Source organism: Plasmodium coatneyi, chromosome 9, assembly GCF_001680005.1.
Source record: "Plasmodium coatneyi strain Hackeri chromosome 9, complete sequence".
Classification (NCBI taxonomy): Eukaryota; Apicomplexa; class Aconoidasida; order Haemosporida; family Plasmodiidae; genus Plasmodium; species Plasmodium coatneyi.
Window position 1 is genome coordinate 1,702,718 of NC_033564.1, and position 22,380 is coordinate 1,725,097.

The following is a 22,380-nucleotide window of genomic DNA, read 5'->3' on the forward strand; positions in this document are numbered from 1 at the left end:
CGTAGTGGCTACCCAAATAGCCATTTAAAAGAAAAAAAAAAAAAAAAAAAACAGTTAAAATTTATTCCCACGTGAGGAGAAAAAAAAGAAAAAAAAAATCGACCTAGTAGGCGGCCAACCCGCATTAAGCACGAATCGCGAACAATGCAAAGCACTCCAAACTGATAAAGGCCTACCAACCTACACGCGTATCATACGCAGGTAAGAATAACTTGTTCGCATTTGCAGTATGTGTTTTATGGTCCTTCTTCAACAAAGATACTTATACCCATGCCTACACGTAGCAGTACCCCCTAGGGGCGAACTAACCTCACCTCCCAACTGCTGCAAAGGAGAAAACTATGGCTGCGCTCGAACAGAGGAGGCGAATGAAAAATGATTAAAACAAAATGAAGGGAAACCTGGAAAGCATCGTACAGGATGAAAACGAATACAAGGAAGAATGTATTTTTACATCAATTGATATCTTTAGTGGACCTCACAACTATTTAAATTTCCACTACATTTGTGAAATAAGTTTTAACGACATTAGTTTTATTTCCCCATACCACTGCTATTTTTTTCTGCGAAATCAGTTCGAAAATGTTGACAAAGCGGGGGTGAATTATAAAGAAAATATCGGCGCGCAGTTCGATAGGGAGGTCTACTGGAAGGTAATAAACGAAAACAAGGCCACAGAACTATTTCAGAACGAAACAGCTATTTATTATGAACAGGGGGAGTTACCAGAATGCAGACGGAAGGCGCTGGAGAATATCGCCCAGGTGGTTAACAAGATGGCTGTCTCAGATTTGGAGGCCATTTCACCCTACCTCGGGGAGGTAAGCAGGGGGCAGCCCACCGCGTGGGGTAACACATGCAATAGCATATGAAAGTAATGTGCGAAAGTAATATGCGAATGTACCATGTGGAAAACACCCTTTTGTTGCGCTCCTCCCCCACCTTCGCAGAACCCAAATTGGAAGAGAAACAAACTGACCTGGATGGACATGATCCAGAGGGACAAATTCCGAAGATATGAAAAAATGAGAGAAAATTTAAAAGAGACAGGAAAGCGAGAAATCGTATACAAAGTGAACAAGGAAGATGTAGAAAAAGTGAAAAATAAAAAAATGAGAAAAGATTTCTTCTTCTTTGGAGTTTACGAAAAAAGAGGACAAAACAATTTAGGCAGAATCTACATGAGCATAAGAAACGACCTCGCCAAAAATACGGAAATTTACGCGTGGCTCTTAACAAACTGTAACATGCAGACAGATCCGAGCCTTGTAGCAGACATTTCGATAGAGGAAAAGTACTTGCAAAGGCAAATAATACAAGAGGAGGATGACTATGTATATAATGATGCGCTAGTGAAGGAAACTAAAAAGAGTCTTGCCGGAAACGATAACCTCTCTAGCGGACGCGTAACCGTGGAGGAGAAAACACAAAATTACTTTTTCGAAAAAAAGGAATATATATCATTTGGGAAAAATGAGCAGAATGATATTATCTGTCTAAACCCATCCATCTCAAGATTCCACTGTGTGCTGTTTTTTTCCAAGGACTACCACCTGTACCTTGTAGATGTGGGATCCAAGTCAAGGACAAAACTGAACAATAACTTGTGTGAAATTCATAATAAGTACAAAATTACGAACAACGATATTATCACTTTAGGGGTGTCTAAAAGAACGTACAAAGTTAGCATAAACATAGACAGCGTTTTGTCCTACCTAGATAAAAAACAAAGTGAAGTTAATCGTAAAATGAGAATTATGAGTGAAGATCTGGAAAACCCACTTGGGGAAAAAAATCCACTAAAATTAAAAATTTCTAATATTTTTTATAAATGTAACGAAAACGACATAATAGACTTTTTCAAAGATTGTGGTGAAATTAAGAAGATACACTTGTATGATGCGAATAGGGGGGCGGAACGACAGAAGGTGAAAACGGATGGCAAAAAAAACAGGTCCTTGAAGGAAGCACTGGTTGAAGTTTACGACAAACAAACTTCTGATAAAATTATGCAAAAAAATGAATCCTATTTATACGGACGGAAAATTTATATCATCTATCAACCAGTGTCTACATATAAGCCACGTCATGCAAAGGTGCCCCCGAAAAGAGATCGACCTTTTGACGTACAAATTACGTCCAAAAGGGGCAAGTACCAGGGGGAGAAAATTACCCTTGAAGGAGACCGTTTTAGCCGCTTCAGTCGCAGGGATGATAGAGGGGAGAAGTTTGGTGCGGAGCGGAGGTCACCCAGAAGGAGGGGAAGTGACAGAAGTGGTAGTAGCGGGGGTCGTCATAGAGGTGGACGGCGTGATGAACGGGGGCGAAGTAGGCGCAGGAAACGAAGCGAAAGTTTTGGCAGTAGTAGTAGTAGTAGCAGCAGCCCCGTTCGGCAAAGAAAGCGTAGTGTTAGCAGCGGAAGTAGTACTGGAAGTAGCAGCAGCCGTGGCGGGCGAAGGGACTCTTCGCGAAGCTCTTCGAAACGCAAAATACGTAGTGAGAGACGAGAAGTTGAAGATAGAAGGGCTGTCCAAAGAAGGAGAAACACATCTAGTAGTCGCTCCAGCAGTGATAGGGGCAGTGACGAAAGTAGTTACAAGAGTAGTAGAAGTAATAGTAGCAGTAGTGCCAGGCGTAGTGGCAGAAGTAGAGACAGTAGTAGTAGCGCAAGTAGCGACCATAAAAGGCGCTTAAGCAAAAAGAGGCACAAAGTGTGAGGAGGGAATTTTCCACACAAGTGTTACGCTAGGAGGGAGAATAAAAATTTAAATGGAACATTCATTTGAAGTAAAATTGAGAGGCTCCATCTGAAGGAGCGAGCCAGTGGGGAGGGTCAAATAGTGCCTAAAACGGAGAGGAATAAAAAAAAAAAAAAAACTCTCTGGGGAGATATGTTGCCCTGTAAAAGGGGGAATACATCTGGATGAACCGCAACCCCACCATGGTGTCGATGGGAAGTGCACACATGTCCCCTATTTTTCCCTTCCCTTTTGTTTTATTTTGTTTTTTTTGAAGTTTTTGCTTTAAAAAGCACGCTACCCCGAGGCTGCCTAACTTCGTTGTACGCCCATTTAAACGCGAAAAACGCAGCTTTGAAATGCAGCCGTGAAATAATTTTTGCATTTCTGTTTTTTATCTGTCGTTGGTGTGTTATGTTATAGGGGGCGTTGGGCGGAGGAAAAAAGGAGTGAACAAAACGACCACACCGTGAAGCTGTTTTCACGTAGGTGTTTATTCAGGACCCATTTGGGGTCTCTTTTTATTTTATCACTAAACAACTTATTTTTCGTATGAATTTTTAAGTGAACAGCACAGTTTTTCTTCATTCGGGATATGAAAGGACGCGTTAAGATTACCAGGCATTGAATAAAATATGCGCTCGGGGTGGAACTAAATTGGGGTATGTGTAGACACATTAACCCGGATCCGTTTCAAACACGGTTGTACATTTTTTTCATTCTTTTCAATTACTGCAATACTGTTAGGGGAACCAATAACGATAACAGGAGAGCACACTGTTTTTTTTACCTCCAACCGGGCGGCAAAGAAAAAAACAAAACCACTGGGATATGCACGAACGGCCTCATCTGTTCAAACGAACTCGCCTCCGTGCTGCAGGTTAATATGGTTTAGGGGTGGACAGGGTTGATGCCCCTCCCCGCATGTTCCATTTAGGTATTTCTTTCTGATTACTATAATTAAAGGGGGTTGTCCGAAGTATTTACGCATTCGTTAATCACCCCACATTATTCCTTACAGGTCTGAGGCGGGAAAAAAAAAAAAAAAATATGCATGTGGCTTCCTCCGGCGGCAAAACGTACATGTGTTTATGCATACGTGTGTTCCCCCGTGGGGACCCAAACCAGGCGTGCCGAACAAGGGTATACGTATCAGCACATTTGTGCGAAATGTAAAGGGAAAAATTATTCTTTCAAAAATGTATCAAAGATGACGAAAATGACAAGGGAATACTCATGATAACGGAAACTCGGCAATTCGTCAACAGGGCAATTCGCCAACTTGGCAACTCACCAACTAGCCTTTCGCGCAAAGGAGAACACTTACCCCTTTTTGTGCATTACTCAAAAAAAAAAAAAAAAAAAAAATATATATAAAATGCATCACGGAATATTTGTGCGAACGGACGCGTACGAAATGTGCCCTGCATTCACGTTTGGCCAAATTTTCGATATGGCGCATTTTTCCTTTAACGATAAGGCAGGGTTTTCAATGAAATGTTGCATTTGTTAAAATTGCTGTATACTTGTACACAACACATGTATACGCGTTGCACGTATGCGAGTTATATTGTTAAGTATTTTCCTTGCCCCTGTTTTGTTTTGTTTCCATTGTATATACATTTGTCCCATTGTACCATTTCACTGTTCCCACCTTTTTTGGCGTAATTATTCGTTTAACGAAGGAAGGTTTTTTCTGCGTAGTACCAACTGAGGAACACCGTTTCTGTTGTTACATTGACCTGCGCGCGGACACGCTAACTAAAGAGTGTTCTGAGCGCATGTTGAACGGATGTTAATTTTACCGTGTGGTTGTAACAGGCTTCTCACCCTTACGAAGATAGGAACACCCGCAACTGGGTGAGTTGTTGCATGGGTGGATACATAACTGGTGACACGGGCGGACCCTTGAATGAGGAAGCGTCGCCTCCTTTTCATAGCCTCTTTGTTTCTTTTCTACGCAAAAAGGATTTCCTGCGTACGAAATATAGCAACGCCGAGTTGCAGCCCCCTCCTTTTATTTGCTCCGAAGGAACGAAAAGGAAGAACAAAAAGGAACCGCATCATGGAGGACAATAAGGAAGCAATTATTGCCATGGGGTCACAGAATCTCATAAAAAACGGCAACAGCAACGTGTACCTTTCATTAAACAATTACGCAAGTAATTGCTCAGGCGCTTACTCGAATGGCACTACAAAGGAGAATAACGCTAACACCAAATTGGTGAGAAGCAACGTTCTGAGCATTTTCAGCTATACACTAAAATATATGAACAAAAAGAGACTAAACAAATGGCTCAGGAATAATATTAAGGCCCCTTTCTATGACACCTTTGTGCCTCGAAACAAACCCCTAGCCTACATCCGCTTTAAGTGCCAAGAAGATTTAAAGGTGTTCGAAAAGATGATAGAAAATAAGCGCATCTACCCGAATGACAGCTTGTCAGTTATTAAAATTAATAAATTTTCCAAGTATTCTCAGAAGAGGAAGTTCTTTCAGGAAAACCAGTCCGATGAAAAGGATAACGATGGGCACCAGGTCAAGGACGACTGCAACGGAGGGGAAGACCACGTAGAAGATAACCATAGTGGTAAAAAAAAAGCGAAGAGACAAAAATTGGAAAGGCATGCGGAGGATAATATGAAGAGGGAAACAACGGAAGAGGAGCAACTGCCAGATCTACAAACCGTTATAAAAATGAATAAAGCACAAAAGAGCAAAAGCATAGAGAACTTTGTAACTCCCTTTTATAAATACCCTTATGAAAATCAAATTAAAATTAAGCACCGGTTTTTACAAAAATGCAGAGATCAGATTTTGACCAACTTGAGAAATAAATGGGAAAAACAGAGTATACTTTTTGGGGACATGGATGCTGACCTCCCCGACGATGAACTCCATATGGGCAGCACGGGCGAGGCGAGTACCGGGGGAAGCGCTAGTGCAGGTGCACCGTCGAACATTCATGGAGGAAACCCCACCAGCAGTAATAATGGTGAAAAGAAGAATAAGAAAAACGAAACGAGCAAAGACAGCTGTTTCAACAAAACTGTTCTCTGTGATGTAAAGACAAGCAGCAACCTTAGCAGGGAATTTTCCGTGGACAAAAAAATGAAAAATTATGAATTTGAGGTGGATAGTCCGTTGTTTCCAGACGAAAAAGGAATCAATGGATATCGTAACAAATGCGAGTTCACCATTTCGTATGACGAAAATAATAATGTCGAAATTGGGTTTGTCACTGGGAAGATGAAAACGGATGTTAATGACACAGGTGAGGATAAAAACGGCACCGATGATAACAACTGCAACTTTAGCGAACACAATATAAGTAATAGCGCCTCTCCCATGAACGAATCCCAGAGTACAAAACTGAGGAACAAAAAGCAGAAGCAGGCGTACTACTTGAACCCCATCGTTAAGAGCGTCGAGGATTGCGTGCACATTCATCCCTGCATGAAGGAGGTAGTGCAGGAGATGAAGAGCATAATTAAGGATTCCAGTTACCCGGTCTTCGACAGGGTGTATAAAACGGGTAAGGTTTTGCGGCGGACGCAGCGCGGCTCATTGCTCATCGTAGTTTGCTATTTTGTGAGAGCGTAGTACACCCTTTTATGACCGTTCAGTATACCATTGCCACACTACCACCATAAATAATACACCACCCCTTGCAGGCGTTTGGAGAATCCTCGTCGTGCGCTTCAACAGCCGAAAGGAGCTGATGATAACCGTGCAGACGTACTCACTAGATCAAAAGAAAAAAAAGGAAATCAAAAAGCTGCTGATAAATAGACTAACTAAGAAGAAGGAAGAAGCGTGCATGAGCTTCTCCGACTATAAAGTTGTTTCCCTCTACCTGCAGGAGCATGAAAATTCAAATGATTCGACAAGCCAGTCCCCAAATGAACACCTATGGGGGGTGGAGTACCTAGAGGAAATCATCCTAAACAATCGTTTCTTATTAACACCGTCCTGTTTTTTTCAAGTAAATCATACCAGTTGTGAAATTCTATACAAGAGGGTAATTGATTACATCAACACAAGTGAGAAAAAAAAAAACTATATATTTGACTTGTGCTGTGGCACGGGCACCATAAGTATTTGTGCTGCCAATGAGCTGAAGGGGCAAGACGTGCACATCGTCGGCATCGATATTTGCGAAGATAGCATTATTTGTGCAAATAAAAATGCCGAAATGAATAAAATTAAAAATTATAAATTTATTCAAGGGAGAGTGGAAGAATTATTTGCAAATGAAATTAGGAACGTGTCTGAGAAGAACTCCAACGTTATTGTTATTGTGGACCCCCCGAGAAGTGGCTTGGCGAATAGCGTCCTAAATATTTTAAGCTCCAACCAACTGATTGGGCAGATTATTTACGTTTCGTGCAACCCAATCACGCTCATTAGCAACGTAACACACGTTTTGTTTCAAAACGAAAACCTGAAAATAAAAAACCTCGTCTTTGTGGATATGTTCCCCCACACCTTCCACCTGGAATGCATCACCAATATAGTGAAGGGGTAACCGGGGCCACGCCACGTGTGGAGCGCGCCCTTATGAAGGTTACACATGAGGAGCTCCAACATGTCCACCTCGCACGTGCCACCCTGTACTACCCATCCAACTTTTCCCCCCCTCCGCTTATAATGTCACATAAGCACTTCCCCAAATGGGCCATGGAGGAATGCAACAATTTTTAACCATGCTTACCTCCTTAAAATTTTTATTTGGACTTTTGAAACTAGAATTTCATCCACATTTTTTGTGAGCAGCTTGCGTACGGTTTTATTTTTAATGAAAAGAACACAGTATGTACAGTTCTGTGTTAGTTGTGATAAGGACACAAATGTGCGCACCTTCGAACTGTTCTAATATTGTTTTTCCATTTTGGCGGCTCATAAATGTTCATTACCACCGTGGAAATATGAAAATTGATCACACACTCTGTGTGGGTGCGTGCGCGCGCTAACTACGTTTTTACATTTTTTGTCCTCATTACACAACACCTATGCCATCCAGAAATCAAAACTTATGGATATGAATGAAAATAAATATGAAGAAGGGTCCCCTTCACAGTTTTTCTGCTGTTATATGTGTAATAAATAATGGCGAAATTTTTATATATAAGCAATGCCTCCCCACCCCCCAAGGGGGAAAAAAAAAATAAAGCGGAATGGCACAATTTAAGTCTTATAAGATGGAATAAATGGGCGCAGTAGAACCATTGCTCCTGTTATTTTGTAAAAAGAGTAAAAGCCCCCCTTTGTATAACTTGTTCTTATGTTTCACTCCTGAATGGGGCGCTAACAACTTCCTTCTTTTACCATATTATTCAGGTAGCTTTAATAAATGGTTCATATTTCAAGTTCATTTGTATGCATAAAATAAGGAGGAGAGCACCTTAAGGAAAAAGAGAAGAAATTTAGGAAATGGCAACATTTGCGCAAAAGAAGTATATACCATATTTACGTATGTTACATATTCCAGCTGCAACTGTTGTAAATAAGTGTAAAGTACATTTCAATACCGTGTGTATATAATATTATGCGCAGACCAGGAACTCAGTCTAAGCTAATTATTCATAATAGTTCACTGCTGGTGAACTGAACTATATACGTGTGAACAGGGGCACAACACGCAACCCCTTTCAGGCTGAAGTTTTTGCGAGTTAAGCTATGCCAGAGGTGTGTATTCTTCTTTTTTTCCTTCCCCACTGAAGCGTTTTCCCAATTTTTCAACCGCTTTACCACCCTACCCGCATCAGCCAATCGTGGAAGTGAATTACAGATCATTAAAAAGCGGTGCATACCAAATGGGGTTAGCGAGCAAATTTACGTGAGCATCGCGCACGGTAAATTCCATAATTATAGGTTCGTTAATTATATTCGCGTGTGCAAGTGACCCATGTACGCCCCTCTCGCATTCTTTTTTTCCCTTTTTTCCCTTCCTTTTCTTTTTTTTTCTTTCTTTTTCCTTCATTCTTTGCGTGTACCCTATCCGCTGCACACACATCTAAACAAATAAACATCAGGCCACATTGTTCATCTTATGCCCTGGGAACCAAAATCATAACTGATAAACCTTACACCATAAGCAAAAATTCTACATACACCTAAATGCGAAATACTACATACACCCCTAAATGCGAAATCCTACATACACCCCTAAATGCGAAATCCTACATACACCCCTAAATGCGAAATCCTACATACACCCCTAAATGCGAAATCCTACATACACCCCTAAATGCGAAATCCTACACAAAACCCTAAATGCGAAATCCTACACAAAACCCTAAATGCGAAATCCTACACAAAACCCTAAATGCGAAATCCTACACACATACACCCCTAAAATGAGAAATCCTACACACATACACCCCTAAAATGAGAAATCCTACACACATACACCCCTAAAATGCGAAATCCTACACACCCCCATACACATTCATTCACCTTAATTTTCTTTTATTTTTTTTTTTTCTTTTCAAAAAAAAATTCTTCTTCTTTTCTTCTAATGTTAGTTTTTTCTTTTTCCTCTATCTCTTTCTTCTTTGCATACATTCTCTTTTCCCTTTTTTTTTTTTTTTTTTTTTTTCCTTCATTTGCATGTATGAATAACTCTGCATGAGGGGAAGAAATACACCAAACGGGGGGCGGAAAAATGAGAAAAGTACTGATCTTCTGAAGAAAATATTCATGGATTTTAAAAGACGAAAAAAATTATTAAGATAAAAAAAATTACGAACATAAAGAAACCTATAACAAAAAAAAAAAAAAAAAAAATATAATGAACATCTTAGATCTTCAGTGAAAAAAAATTCCCAACAAGTCCAAATGGAGTGGAAAATTTTTTTTTTTACCCGGCTTATATTCATTACGCATTAACTTAAACAATTTAATACAACACAAAAAAAAAAAAAAAGAAAAGAAAAAGGAACCATATAACAAAAAAAAATTTTTTACGCGGTTTCGCATATATACATGCTGAAAAAATTGCATAAGCATAAGCCATGTGAAAAGATGAAACAAAAAAAAAGGCACACCTTATTTCTTAAATTCGTCCCTTTCCCCATTTGTTAGCAACCTCAATGAAAAAAAAATTCCAGAGAGATGTGTGTATTCATTGAACAAATCAATGTAATATGTTCTGCGTCCATTCTTTCTACATAAGTTATTTCTTATATGAATACTTTTTACATTACCCCACTTTCTAATATTGGGGTGGCTCACAGCGTTCTACTCCATAATTAAAATTTTATTCATATGTAAATACTATCCTATCGCTTTGAATAGAAATAAAATATTTACTACAACCTAAACCCTAAATCTGAACTTTGATCCTGTTCCTTAGGAACCTATTCCTTAGGAACATATTCCATAGGAACATATTTCGTAGGGACATTTTCCTTAGGAACAGAGTCTTCTTCCCTAAACCCGGAATCTGAATTTAAAACATTTTCCTTAAGAACGAAGTCTTCTTCCCTAAACTCCAAATCTGAACTTGGAACCTGTTCCTTAGAAACCTCCTCATTAGGAACAAAGTCTTCCTCCCTAAATCCGGAATTTCAACTTGGAACCACTTCTTTTGGAACACCTTCCTTAGGAACAATGTCTTCTTCCCTAAACCCGGAATCTGAACTTGCAACCCGTTCCTTAGAAACATCAAACATAGGAACATCTCCCTTAGGAACATTTTCATCCTCAAAAAAATTGCTTCCCATAAATTCTTGAATCAAAATTTCAAAGAAGTCTTCCTTCGTCGAATGCAGGTTTTCCCTTTGACATTCGTTTAAGACTTCTAAATGAATATCAATAATGGTGCGGCGACCGACACCACGACGACGAGCAGCAGTTTTTTGGGGGCTCTTCGTTCTTCCTTCTTTGGGTGCAGATCTTGTTTGTCTGCGTTCTTTTACTAAGGTATATTCATGTGGACCATCCTGCTTCATATGTTCAAGGGATTTTTCTTGTAAGGAAGGAGGACCACGTACTCCATGAGCTCTTCTGTAACGTCTTCTTTTACCAGGCAAGGCAAAATACTGCAAAAAAAAAAGAGGAAAATTTTTTTTAAGAGGTGGGGGTGAGTATTGTTTTTAAGAACAACAAGTATTACTTTTAAATAAATTGTGAAATGTACACATTTATGGCTAGAAAGGAAAGAAAGGAAGGAGTGTGGTAGGGTGGAAAGGGGTCTAAGGAGGAGGGAAGTTTGTTTTTTCTTACCTTCCAAAGGAGATAACTTATGACAGAAGTACCAATTAGAACGGGAATTGTAGGAAGGTATGGGGTAAGGAGGTCGGAAGGATCTATTCTGTTAACAACTGGGACAGCCTCCGGTGTTTTTTGAGCAGTTTTACCTCTTGACCCAACTCCTGATGTTCTTGGACTCTGAATAGTACCACTTCCTCCTAAGCTCGTACCCGGACTAGGACTCTGTCCTTGCTCATGACCAGGAACAGGACCAGGGGAAGGACTAACACCTCCGGGAACCCCTGCACCTGGTACTACTGGGATACCACCAGGAATAGCATCTGGAATACCTTGATCACCTACACCAGGGGGACCAGTAGAACCTGTTCTTGGACTACCAGTGTTTTGATTAACAGTAGAACTACCGGAACCGGAAGGACCTGGATTCCATGTTCCAGTACTGCCGGGCCCCGAAGAACCTAATAAAGAAGTAAGAAAAATGGGTGGCTAAATTTATCCTTCTTTCTTATTTCTTTTTTAATTATTTCCTTCTTTTTTTTTTCTTTTTTTTTTTTTATGTACACCCTTCCCTTTTTTCCTTTATTTTCATTGTTAGTGTTTTTACCTGCAGAAGTTGAATTAGTACTGGTACCGGCAGCGGAACCTGAAGGAGTTTGGGTGTCTGTTCCTGTGCTTGGAGTTTGGGAATCTGCAGGAGTAGTAGCTGAAGGACCTGGACCTGAAATAACAGTAGGGGCAGCATTAAGAACAGTGGTGTTTGCACCTTTATCTGTTACAGACCATTTACCGTTCAGGTATTTAGGATCCAGATCATCATTGGGATCGCCCATACTACTAATTGTAGCGCCGTCCGCATCACCATTAAGAATATAATCGGGAACATCCTCATAGGAATCCGTACTCTTACCATCACTTCTTGCACTTTCCGTTTTTCCTGTATCTGTAGCTTGATTGCCCCCCTGTGGAGCTGCTGGTATATGTGCGGGGGGTTCTGCAATCCTGGCCACTCCAGCATCCGTCCCTTCAGGTTTGGTAACCTCGGGACATATATTATCAATAGCAGTCAGAACTTTCTCCATTTCCTCTGTTTTTTTGCCATTCGTCTGCTTGAAGAGCCCTTCCAATTTTTCCTTCACTTTACTTTTATTTTTGTCGTCGCCTACTTCACAATCGAATTTGGGTTGTCTTATACATTCAAAACAATTAAGATCACTTTGGCATGGAGTTTCTTTCTTAATATCTGCATTCTTCTTAAAGGCATGTTGTATGCCCGACTCTGCTTCTTTACACTTATCCTTTATTTTATCTGCGTATGCATTTAATAAGACACAAGACATAGTTAGCTCGAATATTTGGTTATCTTCAGCATTCTGCGGAAGCTGGGGTTTCCCCTTTGGAATTTTATATATATGTTTTAACCCTTTCACAATATATTCACAAGCTTTTCTATTTGCTTCTTCATGCTGTGTATCCTTCTTTCCTCCTTGCCCAATGTCTTTGCATAGATCATGGTCGTCCGCTGTGCTCCCATTGGTCATAGCTTGAGACAGTTCCTTCAATCTGTTCTCGAAATCGCCCCAATATCCACCCCTCCCAGTCTATGAGGAAAGAAATATATATTTATAATTAGTAAGCTCGTAAAATAGATGGTTACCTCCCCTGCTAATATATGCAGTATATACTACAAATGGAATTGCACAGGGCAAAAGTGGAGAACCCTTTAATTTACCCACTGATCCGGATCGTTTATATCACGATCCCTACTGGGGAACCATTTCGTTGTTACACACTTTAGACGACCACATAAGTTCTTATTTATATCATTTATAGTAGTTAGAGCATCCAGAGCTTTCTTTATGTCCGGTCTATTTTTTTTGTCTTTTTCCCCCTCCGTGAACACTTCCTGCACTTTTTTTTCTATAGTATCATTGTCCTTATAGCAATTACTATCTGGTTTCTGTAGGTCATCCTCCACATCCAATTTACACTTTCCATAAGTTGCATCCCTATCACACTTAACACAGTTACCTCTTCCTTCCGTACACCATTTATCAATCTGCTTATTCCCTTTTTCAAACATATCCTTTATTTCTTTTTCTGTAATATAACAGGGGCGTTTAAGTTCCTGTATTAATTTGTCTGCATAGGCGTTTAGGAATAGACAACCCATGGTTTGCTCTGTTAGTCTATTATTCCTTGCTTTCTTCTTGTTTGGCACTTTCGTATTCTCTTGAAGTTGATAAATGTACTTTAAACCTGCAGTAATAAGCGTGCAGGCCTCTTTTTCTGTTTCACCCCATGTAGTGTTCTTTCCATCAGCGGTTTGGCACAGTGAATTCATGTTTCCGCGCTCCTTTATTATTCCTCCAGATAGTTCATTCAGTCTACTTCTGGCATCCGGATTCCAAAATGTACACTATACAGGAGAGAGAAAGAAGAAGGAAGATAAAGGTGAACTTTATAGACATGCATAAGATTCATAGTCGCTTCTCCTTTATTTATTGTATATAAGAGATACTATTTATTACAATGACCCAAAGTGCAGTAGACAGTATTGTTTCTCTTACCCAGGTCTTCTTTTCCTCTTTGTTATCTATTCTGTCTTCAAACCAATTATGTGCTATGCACTGCACACGATCACATAAGGTTTTACAATCCTTGGTGCAATCTCTGCCTATGGAAGGAAAAGAGAAAGGGAAGAAACGAAAGGAGGAAATGAATTGTCTTACGCATGATAATGGAATAGTATAGAAATGGTTTTGAAAATTATTGTATGTCCGGTTTCCTTCCCCCCTTGTCCGGTTCCCTTTCCCCTTGTTCCGGTTTCCTTTCCCCTTATCCGCTTTCCTTTCTCCCTTTTTGTGTTTTCTTCCCCCCTTGTCTGCTTGGACCACTTGTCCAGTTCACTCCCTGTTCAGTTCACCGCCTTGTCCCGTTGGACACCCTTGTCGGGTTGGACCCCTTTTCCAGTCTCCACTTTTTCCAGTCTCCACGTTTTCCAGTCTCCCCCTTCTCCGGTCTTTCCTTCCCCCCTTGTTCGGTTCACCCCATTTCGGGTTCCTTCCTCCCTTGTCCGGATTCCTTTCCCTTGTCCAGTATACCCCCCAGAATTCTCCTTGTTGAGTTCCCCCTTGTCCGGTTGGACCCTGGTTGTTCGGATCCTTCCCCTTGTTCGGATCCTTCCCCTTGTCCGGTTCCTTCCACCTTGTCCATTTCCCCTTTGTCCGGTTTCCTCTTCCGTTCTTATTCTTATTTTGTCCGGTTCAGTGGTATGATAGGTTGGAGAAAAAAATATTTCGCTTACATATACTGTTCCAAGTTCTTTTTACTTTGGTATCCGCCTTAAGCATTTTTTCCACTTTGGTTCCTATCTGGGTTCTGTTACTTTCTTCGCCCATTCCACACTTCTCACTTTTATCTTTATCAAACAGTTCTTCCTCCACGTCTAGTGTGCAATTGCTAAACTTAGCTTCCCTTTTACATTCAAAACAATCATTACCCTCAGTGCTACATGGAGGTGTGTTCACCTTAATTTTTGCACTTTCACTGAAGGCATGACTTATGCCTTTCTGTACGTCACATTTGTTATCCTTAGCCTGCTCCTGCAGTTTATCTGCATATATATTCAATGCAATGCATGCCATAGTTCGACCAAATTGTTGGGTGTTCTTCTTTTTTATGTCATCCTCTTTTTTCGTCCACCCCCCAGATTCCTTAATCTTATATATGTGCTTTAAACCTTTAACAATGTATTCACAAGCTTTTCTGTTTGCTTCCTTATTTGATGTACCATCTGCTTTCCCCTGCACTATGTTTTTGCATATATCTCCGTCTCCTGTATCTGGATGGGTCATAGCCGTAGACAGATCATTCAATTTATTCTTGACGTCACTATTCCAGAAAGTACACTGCACAAAGAAAAGGAAGCAGGAAGGAAAAAAGGAGAACATGATATATATATGATATTAATGTATACAGAAGAGGCCTATCGTAGTAATTTCACCCCTCACTGCTCTATGGACAATACTCTTCTTTCCAGTTGTGCGATTAATTACAATGGACAAAATATTGTTTCTCACTTACCCAGTCCCGCCTCTCTCCGCCTGACGTTATTCTGTCATTAAACCAATTATGTGCTACACAATTTGCTCTTTGACATAAGTCATCCACATCCTTACATTCCTTACCTATAAGAGGAAAACAAAATAAAGACATGAATGAGCAGCGCTAGATTCCTTCTCTTCTTCTACATTCCCCCTTTTCTTTTTTCTTTTTCTTCCTTTTCCATTCTCCTTCTCTTTTCTATCTTTCCTTTTCCCATTTCTTTTTTATCCCTTTCCTTTATTCCTTTCTTTCTCTTTCGTCCTTTCCTTCTTTTTTTTTTTTGTTCCTTCTTTTTCTTTTCCCTCCTTTTTTCTTCTTTTCCACTCCCTTAAAAGGAAGGAAGAAGAAAAAGGGGCAAAAGAAAAAGATGGAACAAAAAAAAAAAAAAGAAGGAAAGAACGAAAGGAATGTGGTTAAGGGTGGTGATTGGGTAGCGATCAGTGTGGGTGATGATGGTGGTACTACACCCTTTCTCCTATTCCATTTCCTTTTCCTTTTTCTCTTTTTTTTTCCCTTTTTTTTCTTATTTCTTGTATGCACGCTTTCCACGGTGCACTTAGAGGGTTTCCCCTTGCCTGGTTCACCCCCTTGTCCAGTTCACTGTTTGTCCATTTCATCACCCCTGTCCGGATCTTTCCCCCCTTGTGAGCTTCCTTCTCCGCCTGCCCGGTTGCCCCTTGTCCTGTTTTACCCCTTGTCCGGTTTCCTTCCACTCTTGTCCGGTTTCCTTCCTCCCCTTCTCCGGTTGAACCCCTTGTCCTCTTGGACCCCTTGTCCAGGGGATCCCTTGTCCAGTTGCATCCCTTGTCCGGTTGGATCCCTTGTCCGGTTGGACCCCTTGACCAGATCACCCCCTATTCAGCTTCACCCAGTTTCAGGTTGGACTGTCTCCGAGGAGCCTTCCCTAACAAACACTTCTCTTTTAAACAACACCCCATAAAATTTGAACCCCAAACCCGAAATCCTATTCCTATACCAACAAACCCTTGAACCCCATACCCCAAATCCTATACCTATAACGCAAAGCCTGAAAACTAAACCAGAAATCCGAATTCCTACACCCATACACTCTCAACCCTAAACCCGAAATCCAAATTACTCTACCCCTAAAACGTTAACCCTAAACCATGAACCCTATACTCTGAAACCTAAACCCTGAACCCTAAACCCTAAACCCTAAACCTTGAAACCTCAACCCTGAAACCTAAATCCTGAATCCTAAACCCTGAACCCTGAATCCTAAACCCTGAACCCTGAACCCTAAACCCTGAACCCTAAACTCTAAACCTTAAACCCTAAACCCTAAACCCTGAAACCTTCCTTCCTTCTTTTCTTTCTTTCCTTTTCATTCGTCCTTTTTTCTTTCCTTTTCTTTCGTCCTTTTTTTTCTTTCTCGTTCGTCCTTTTTTTTTCTTTCTCGTTCGTCCTTTTTTTTTCTTTCTCGTTCGTCCTTTCTTTTTTCTTTCTCTTTCGTCCTTTCTTTTTTCTTTCTCTTTCGTCATTTCTTTTTTCTTTCTCTTTCGTCCTTCTACATTGCTTCCCCACCAAAGCAGCTAAATACCAGGCCATATTGTTGTTCTTATACCATGAACCCTTAACCTTAAGTGTGAAATCCTACACACACCTCTAAATTGCGAAATCCTACACACATACACCCCTAAAATGCGAAATCCCACATATACCCCAAGTGTGAAACCATATACTCCTTTACTCATTCATTCACACTTTTTTTTTTTTTTTATACACCCTTCGGGTGTAGCACCCGCCTGCGGTGGCTAAAGTAGGAGGCCACATTGTTGTCCTTACACCCTGAAACGCGGACCCCAAAACGCGGAATTCTACACCCCTAAATGGGAAATCCTACACACATCTTAAATACGAAATGCCACATCCCCCCCTACTGATTCATTCACCTTTTTTTTTTTTTTTTTTTTTTTTCTTTTTTTCTTCTAAAAATAATTTTCTTTTTTCTTTTTTTCTTTTTTTCTTTTTTTTCTTTTTTTCTTCTAAAAATAATTTTCTTTTTTCTTTTTTTCTTTTTTTTCTTCTAAAAACAATTTTTTGTTTTTCTTTTTTTTTTCCTTTAAAATGTATCGTATTTGGTGCACCTTAATTAAGGGTGTACCCTTTCCTCAAGATGCACCTTTATTCCTTCAGAAGTTGTTCCTTACCTTGTTTCGATGATCCGGCAGATTCTTCTGGTTGTTGTATTTTTGGAAGATTATCACTCTGGCCTGTTGCAGTAAGGTCGTTCCTGGCTAGACTCTCTTGAGCCTTCCGAAATTTTTCGTCCCATATTCTATTTATTTCCTTCAATAATTCTACTATAACCTTATCGACCCCTCCTTCCTTCACTTTCTCCTTCGCTTTATTTAATACATGCTCCAACTCATTATTCCCCCCCGTTTCATTATCTTCCTCTAGGGACAGGTCTTCATTGTCCTGTCCTGCGGTGGTGACTTTTATTTCTAATTGTTCTAAGATTGCTGAGTCCAATTCCCCTTCCGCTGGGCAAATGCTCTTCTCTTGTCCCTTCTCACTTATTTTGTGCAATTTGCTCTCTCCTTTTTCTACTTTCGGTAACCCAACACCCTGTGGGTCTGGAATATGAAAATCATCTATTCCCTTCTTAATTGGATCCCACATTAACCTGTTCCCCAATTTTAAACTTCCGAAATCCACATCCTTACAGAATTGATTCCCACCGTTAAGACCCTCACTTCTCCTTATATCCTGCACCTTACTATGAACGAATGCAGCAACTTCCTTTAATTTACAATGCTTCCCTAACATTTTTACCATAGTTACTTTACCTATAAGACATCTATAATAAGAGTGTAGGTCCTTTTCATTCTGTGTTATGTCCTTCTCTTCACTTTTTTCCCATTCGACCTTTCCGGCCTCATATTTTTTCTTTAATCCATCCATCCAAAGAAATATTCTTGCTAGAATTTTACATAACTCATATTCCATGTCCTTCTTATTCCCCAACTTGGAACACATTTCTTCATCCTCCGCTCCATCCACCTCTATATTATACATCATATCTCGGGAGTGTGCCTCCAACTCTCCCCATATTTTTGTCTATAAGAGTGCATTAACATAAGTACACATATATATTTTTTTTTCCTATTTAAACTTTACTACAAATCCTTTTTTATTATGTTATTTTTATATTATTATTTTACGTTTTCTTTATATTTAAAGAGTTCATTTACCCCGAAGTTGTCCAAATCTCCCACTTTCCCTGCCCTTATCCATCTTTCCAATAATTGGCTCATGAACTTAAACTGTTGCGTGGTCATTATTTTTGGTTGCGGTGTTGCTGCTGCACTTGGATGCTGTTCTGCTGCTTGATGTTGACCGTTTTCTGTTTTTTCTGCACTTGTAGTCATAGCACCACCATTATGTTGGAGACCTAATTTGATTAGAGGATCATCCTTCTCCTGACATTTATCCTTCGGTGTTTGATTTTCCCCTATTAAGTCCATAACGTTCGGATTCGTATTCATAAGTCCAAGAATATTTTGCAGCAGATTGAGCTGATCATCCACTATTTTCATACGCTTCAACTCTTTATATTCGCATACTTTACATTTACCTTGCCCCTTAAGTTCTGCGCTCGTACTCTTCATTTCATCAAATATAGTATGTATAACCTCCTTCTTATTGCAATGTTTAGATAAATACGTGGCTGCCCATAAGTTCATTATTGTACAATACACATAATCCTCAATTAGCTCATTAGCAGTTCCGTTTCCACATTTTTTGACTCCATTTCCTCTTATTTTTAGCAAATTCTTAACAAGGAAGGTGCACACTTCTTTCTCGTTGTCCGTATTTATCTTCTGCCTTTCCTCCTTCATTGTTTGGCATATTCCGTCAGTAACTTCATCACTATCGTCCTCATTCATTTCTTGAACAAATGCATTCACCCATTGCATTATTCTCAGGTATAGTTGTGTCTATAAATGAAAATAATAGGTTTACATATACATCCTTTGCATATCATATACCACTCTTCATACAAATAGATAACATCACCTGGTACGGGGACACATCCACACTGTACATACAGCCTATATTATACTATTATACCTCTCCCGCCTTCCTGCTACTATCACTAAACCCTTCTTCCTTCAACCATTTCTTCCTTAATTCGTCAAATTCTGCGTCTGGTTCCATTTTTACATTACCCATTTTCCCCGGAGTTATTCATTAAGTGAAAATATTATTCTATTAAATATTATACATAACACACTTACTACATCCATATTATCATTCTACAAGTGACTGACTTGCTCATTTCCAGGAAGTAGTATATGTGCGGAATTTTTCACTTTTTCATTCATTTTTTTCACTACTTTTGTCGTTCCTTTTTTTCCTTTTTTCCTTTTTCCTTCACTCTTTTGCTGCTTTTTTGGGCTCCTTTTTTTATTCATTCTTTAAAACCAACATTATAGTGCATATATTTTGATACATTACTTCCGTTACATTATTTTCTTTTTTTTCATTTTTTTATTCTGTTCCTAATACAAGATTTGCACTTAAGCTTAATACAACTTCCTCCGTGGGAAGATACCTTTCAGATGATTTTGTTATAAATTAATCTTGAAGAACAAATTGTTCACGGAAGGAAAAAAAAATTGTTTACAGGAAACTAGAAGAAAGTTGAATCCATCCATCTTACCACCTTATTTTCCCGTTTTTCCTTTTTTCCTTTCTCTTTTATTAAAGAACGAATTTACATAGAATAAATTTGTCAGGAAAAAATTTGCACCCTTCCATATTTATTACCATACATATATTACCTTAATGAGAAGAAAAAAGAGAAGGAAAGGAATTAAGCAACTTCCACTGCTTCTTACCTTTCTTCTTCTGTTTTTTCTTTTCCATATTTCCACTTTAAAAAAAAGAAGAAAGAATTACTCACTTCTCTTATTTTTCACTTAAAACTTTCTTCTTTTCTTTCCACCCTTTTTCTCTTCTCTTTTCACTCCCTTCCTTACATACACTATACATTCTTCTATCGAAAAGAAGAACAGGAAATACCCACCTTTTATTCCTTTTCTCTCAATTCATATTTCATATTAATTCATTCTCCTTCTTCTTCTTTTAATTTTCCCTTTTTTTCTTTTTTTTCTTAACTTCCTTCCCTTTAATTTTTTTAAAAAAAAAAGAATGAAAGAAATCATCCTTCCTTTCCTCACATGCAGGTACATTCTTTTCAAAAAATGAAAAAAAGGCAGGAAGGAACTATCCACCTTTCCTTTTTCCTCAAAGCGAGCAACCTTCCGTTTTTCATCACCCATACAATCTACCTATGTATTCTTCCTTGCATCCTCCTCAAAAAAAGAGAACGAAACTCCCCTTCCCATACACTCCTTCCGTTCATCTAACAAGACAAAAAAATTATCCTTCCAAATTTTTTATGCATTCTTTTAAAAAAAAATAAGAAAGGGAATGTTCAGGGTTTAGGGTTCATGGTTCAGGTTTTAGGGTTTAGCGTTCAGGGTATAGGAACGGGATTTCGGCTTTAGGGTTTAGGGTTTAGTTTTCAGGGTTTAGTGTTCAGAGTGTAGGTTCAGATTTTAAGGTTCGAGGTTGAGGATTAAGGGTTTAGCGTTTTGTAGTTGAAAGTTTACGGATTAGGGTTTGGGTTCAGGGTTTAGGGTTCAGGGATTAGTGTTAAGGGTTTAGGGTTTAGAATTCAGAGTTTATGTTTGAGAGTTTAGGTTTCACGGTTTAGGACTTAGCGCTTTCTGTTTAGGGTTTAGGGAAGATCGCGTTGCTTCTAGGGAACATGTTTCCATGGTAGAAGTGTTTGAGGGATGTGTTCCTAAGGAGCACGTTCCTTAGAAACAAAGTCTTCCTCTCGAAACCCTAAACCCGGAACTTGAACATTGATTCTGTTCCTCAGGAACAACTTCTGTAGGAACATATTCCTTAAGAACATCAAGCCTAAACCCGGAACTTGAACATTGAATGTGTTCCTTAGGAAAAGAGTGTTCTTCCCTAAAACCGGAATCTGAAATTTGAGTTCGTTCATTAGGAAAAGAGTCTTCTTCCCGAAGCCCGGAATCTGGGCGTGGAAACTGTTCCTTAGGAACAAAGTTTTCCTCCCTAAACCCGGCATCTGATCTTTGGACCTGTTCCTTAGGAATATCTTCCTTAGGAACAAGGTCTTCCTCTCTAAACCGGATATCTGACCTTGGAACCTGTTCTATAGGAACATCAACCATACAAACATCTTCGTTATAAACACATTCTACCAAAACGCTAACCCTAAAACCTAAACATGGAATCTGTTCCCTACGAACACCTTCCTTAGAAGCATCTTCCTTAGGAACATTTTCCAGAGGAATAATGTGTTCCTCCCTAAACCCTAAAACCCTGAAACCTGAACCCTGAACCATAAACACTAAACGCTGAACCCTGAAATCCTAAAACCTAAATCCTGAAAATCTAAACACTGAACCCTAATCCCTAATCCCTAAACACTGAACCCTAATAACTAAACCCTAATCACTGAACACTAAACCCTAAACCCTGAAACCCTAAACCCTAAACCGGAACATGGAATCTCTACCTTAGGAACATCTTCCTTAGGAACAAAGTTATCCTCGCTAAACACACAATCTGAACTTGGAACCTGTTCCTTAGGAACATCAACAATAGTAAGTTGTTCATTAGGAACAAAGTGTTTCCTCCCTAAACCCGGAATCTGAACATGGAACCCGTTCCTTAGGGGCAACTTCCTTAGGAAAAAATTCTTCCAGCCTAAACTCGGAATCTGAACATGGATCGCGTTCCTTAGGAACATCAGCATCAGAAACATTTTCTCCTTTTATGAACTCATTTACCATAAATTCTTGAACCAATATTTCAAGAAAGTCTTCCTTCGTCGAATGCAGATCTTCTCTTTGACATTCGTTTAAGACTTCTAAATGAATATCCATAATCATGCGGCGACGCGCACTACGACGACGACGAGCACCTCGTTTCTTCCTCCTTTTTTTAGGAGTAGAACGAGGTTTGCGTTCCTTTACTAAGGTATATCCTTCTGGAACATCTTGATCCGCATGGTCAACAATCTGCTGTTCTAAGGGATGTGGACCACGGATTTTAGTAGCTCTTGGATAACGCTTTCTTCCCTTACCAAGCTTACCAAAGTACTGAACAAAAAAAAAAAAAAAAAAAAAAAAAAGGGAAAGAAAATGTTTCTTTAGTAGGGGTGCGAAATGTTTGATCACACGCAACAGTAATTACTACTTCAAACCCAAGTGTCAAATCTCTTACACGCGCACCCTAAAATGCGAA

The 22,380-nt window shown here is 39.5% G+C and overlaps 3 protein-coding genes across 3 annotated transcripts in view; 2 read left to right on the plus strand and 1 right to left on the minus strand.

Annotated features, from left to right (window-relative positions):
- Window positions 1-50: 50 nt before the first annotated feature.
- Window positions 51-2,717, plus strand: PCOAH_00026730 (Uncharacterized protein; the record flags this gene model as incomplete). The annotated part of the gene is made up of 2 exons (XM_020059478.1): window positions 51-821; window positions 951-2,717. 2 exons carry the CDS (start codon window positions 390-392, stop codon window positions 2,715-2,717), a joined length of 2,199 nt encoding a protein of 732 aa, XP_019914934.1.
- A 1,933-nt stretch (window positions 2,718-4,650) lies between these two features.
- Window positions 4,651-7,267, plus strand: PCOAH_00026740 (Uncharacterized protein; the record flags this gene model as incomplete). The annotated part of the gene is made up of 2 exons (XM_020059479.1): window positions 4,651-6,274; window positions 6,414-7,267. The coding sequence occupies 2 exons, from the start codon at window positions 4,651-4,653 to the stop codon at window positions 7,265-7,267; spliced, it is 2,478 nt and encodes an 825-aa protein (XP_019914890.1).
- Window positions 7,268-10,310: 3,043 nt separating this feature from the next.
- The window catches only part of PCOAH_00026750 (SICA antigen), a gene marked incomplete at both ends in the record, with an annotated part of 28,710 nt that continues 16,640 nt past the window's right edge, over window positions 10,311-22,380 (minus strand). The window contains 14 exons of the mRNA XM_020059480.1: window positions 10,311-10,784; window positions 10,969-11,414; window positions 11,561-12,554; window positions 12,686-13,372; window positions 13,524-13,630; window positions 13,934-14,204; window positions 14,286-14,864; window positions 15,040-15,143; window positions 15,617-15,880; window positions 17,232-18,144; window positions 18,279-19,025; window positions 19,159-19,229; window positions 20,950-21,270; window positions 21,758-22,235. Coding sequence (XP_019914753.1) covers window positions 10,311-10,784; window positions 10,969-11,414; window positions 11,561-12,554; window positions 12,686-13,372; window positions 13,524-13,630; window positions 13,934-14,204; window positions 14,286-14,864; window positions 15,040-15,143; window positions 15,617-15,880; window positions 17,232-18,144; window positions 18,279-19,025; window positions 19,159-19,229; window positions 20,950-21,270; window positions 21,758-22,235 — 6,456 coding nt within the window. The remainder of the gene's footprint in view (window positions 10,785-10,968; window positions 11,415-11,560; window positions 12,555-12,685; window positions 13,373-13,523; window positions 13,631-13,933; window positions 14,205-14,285; window positions 14,865-15,039; window positions 15,144-15,616; window positions 15,881-17,231; window positions 18,145-18,278; window positions 19,026-19,158; window positions 19,230-20,949; window positions 21,271-21,757; window positions 22,236-22,380) is intronic.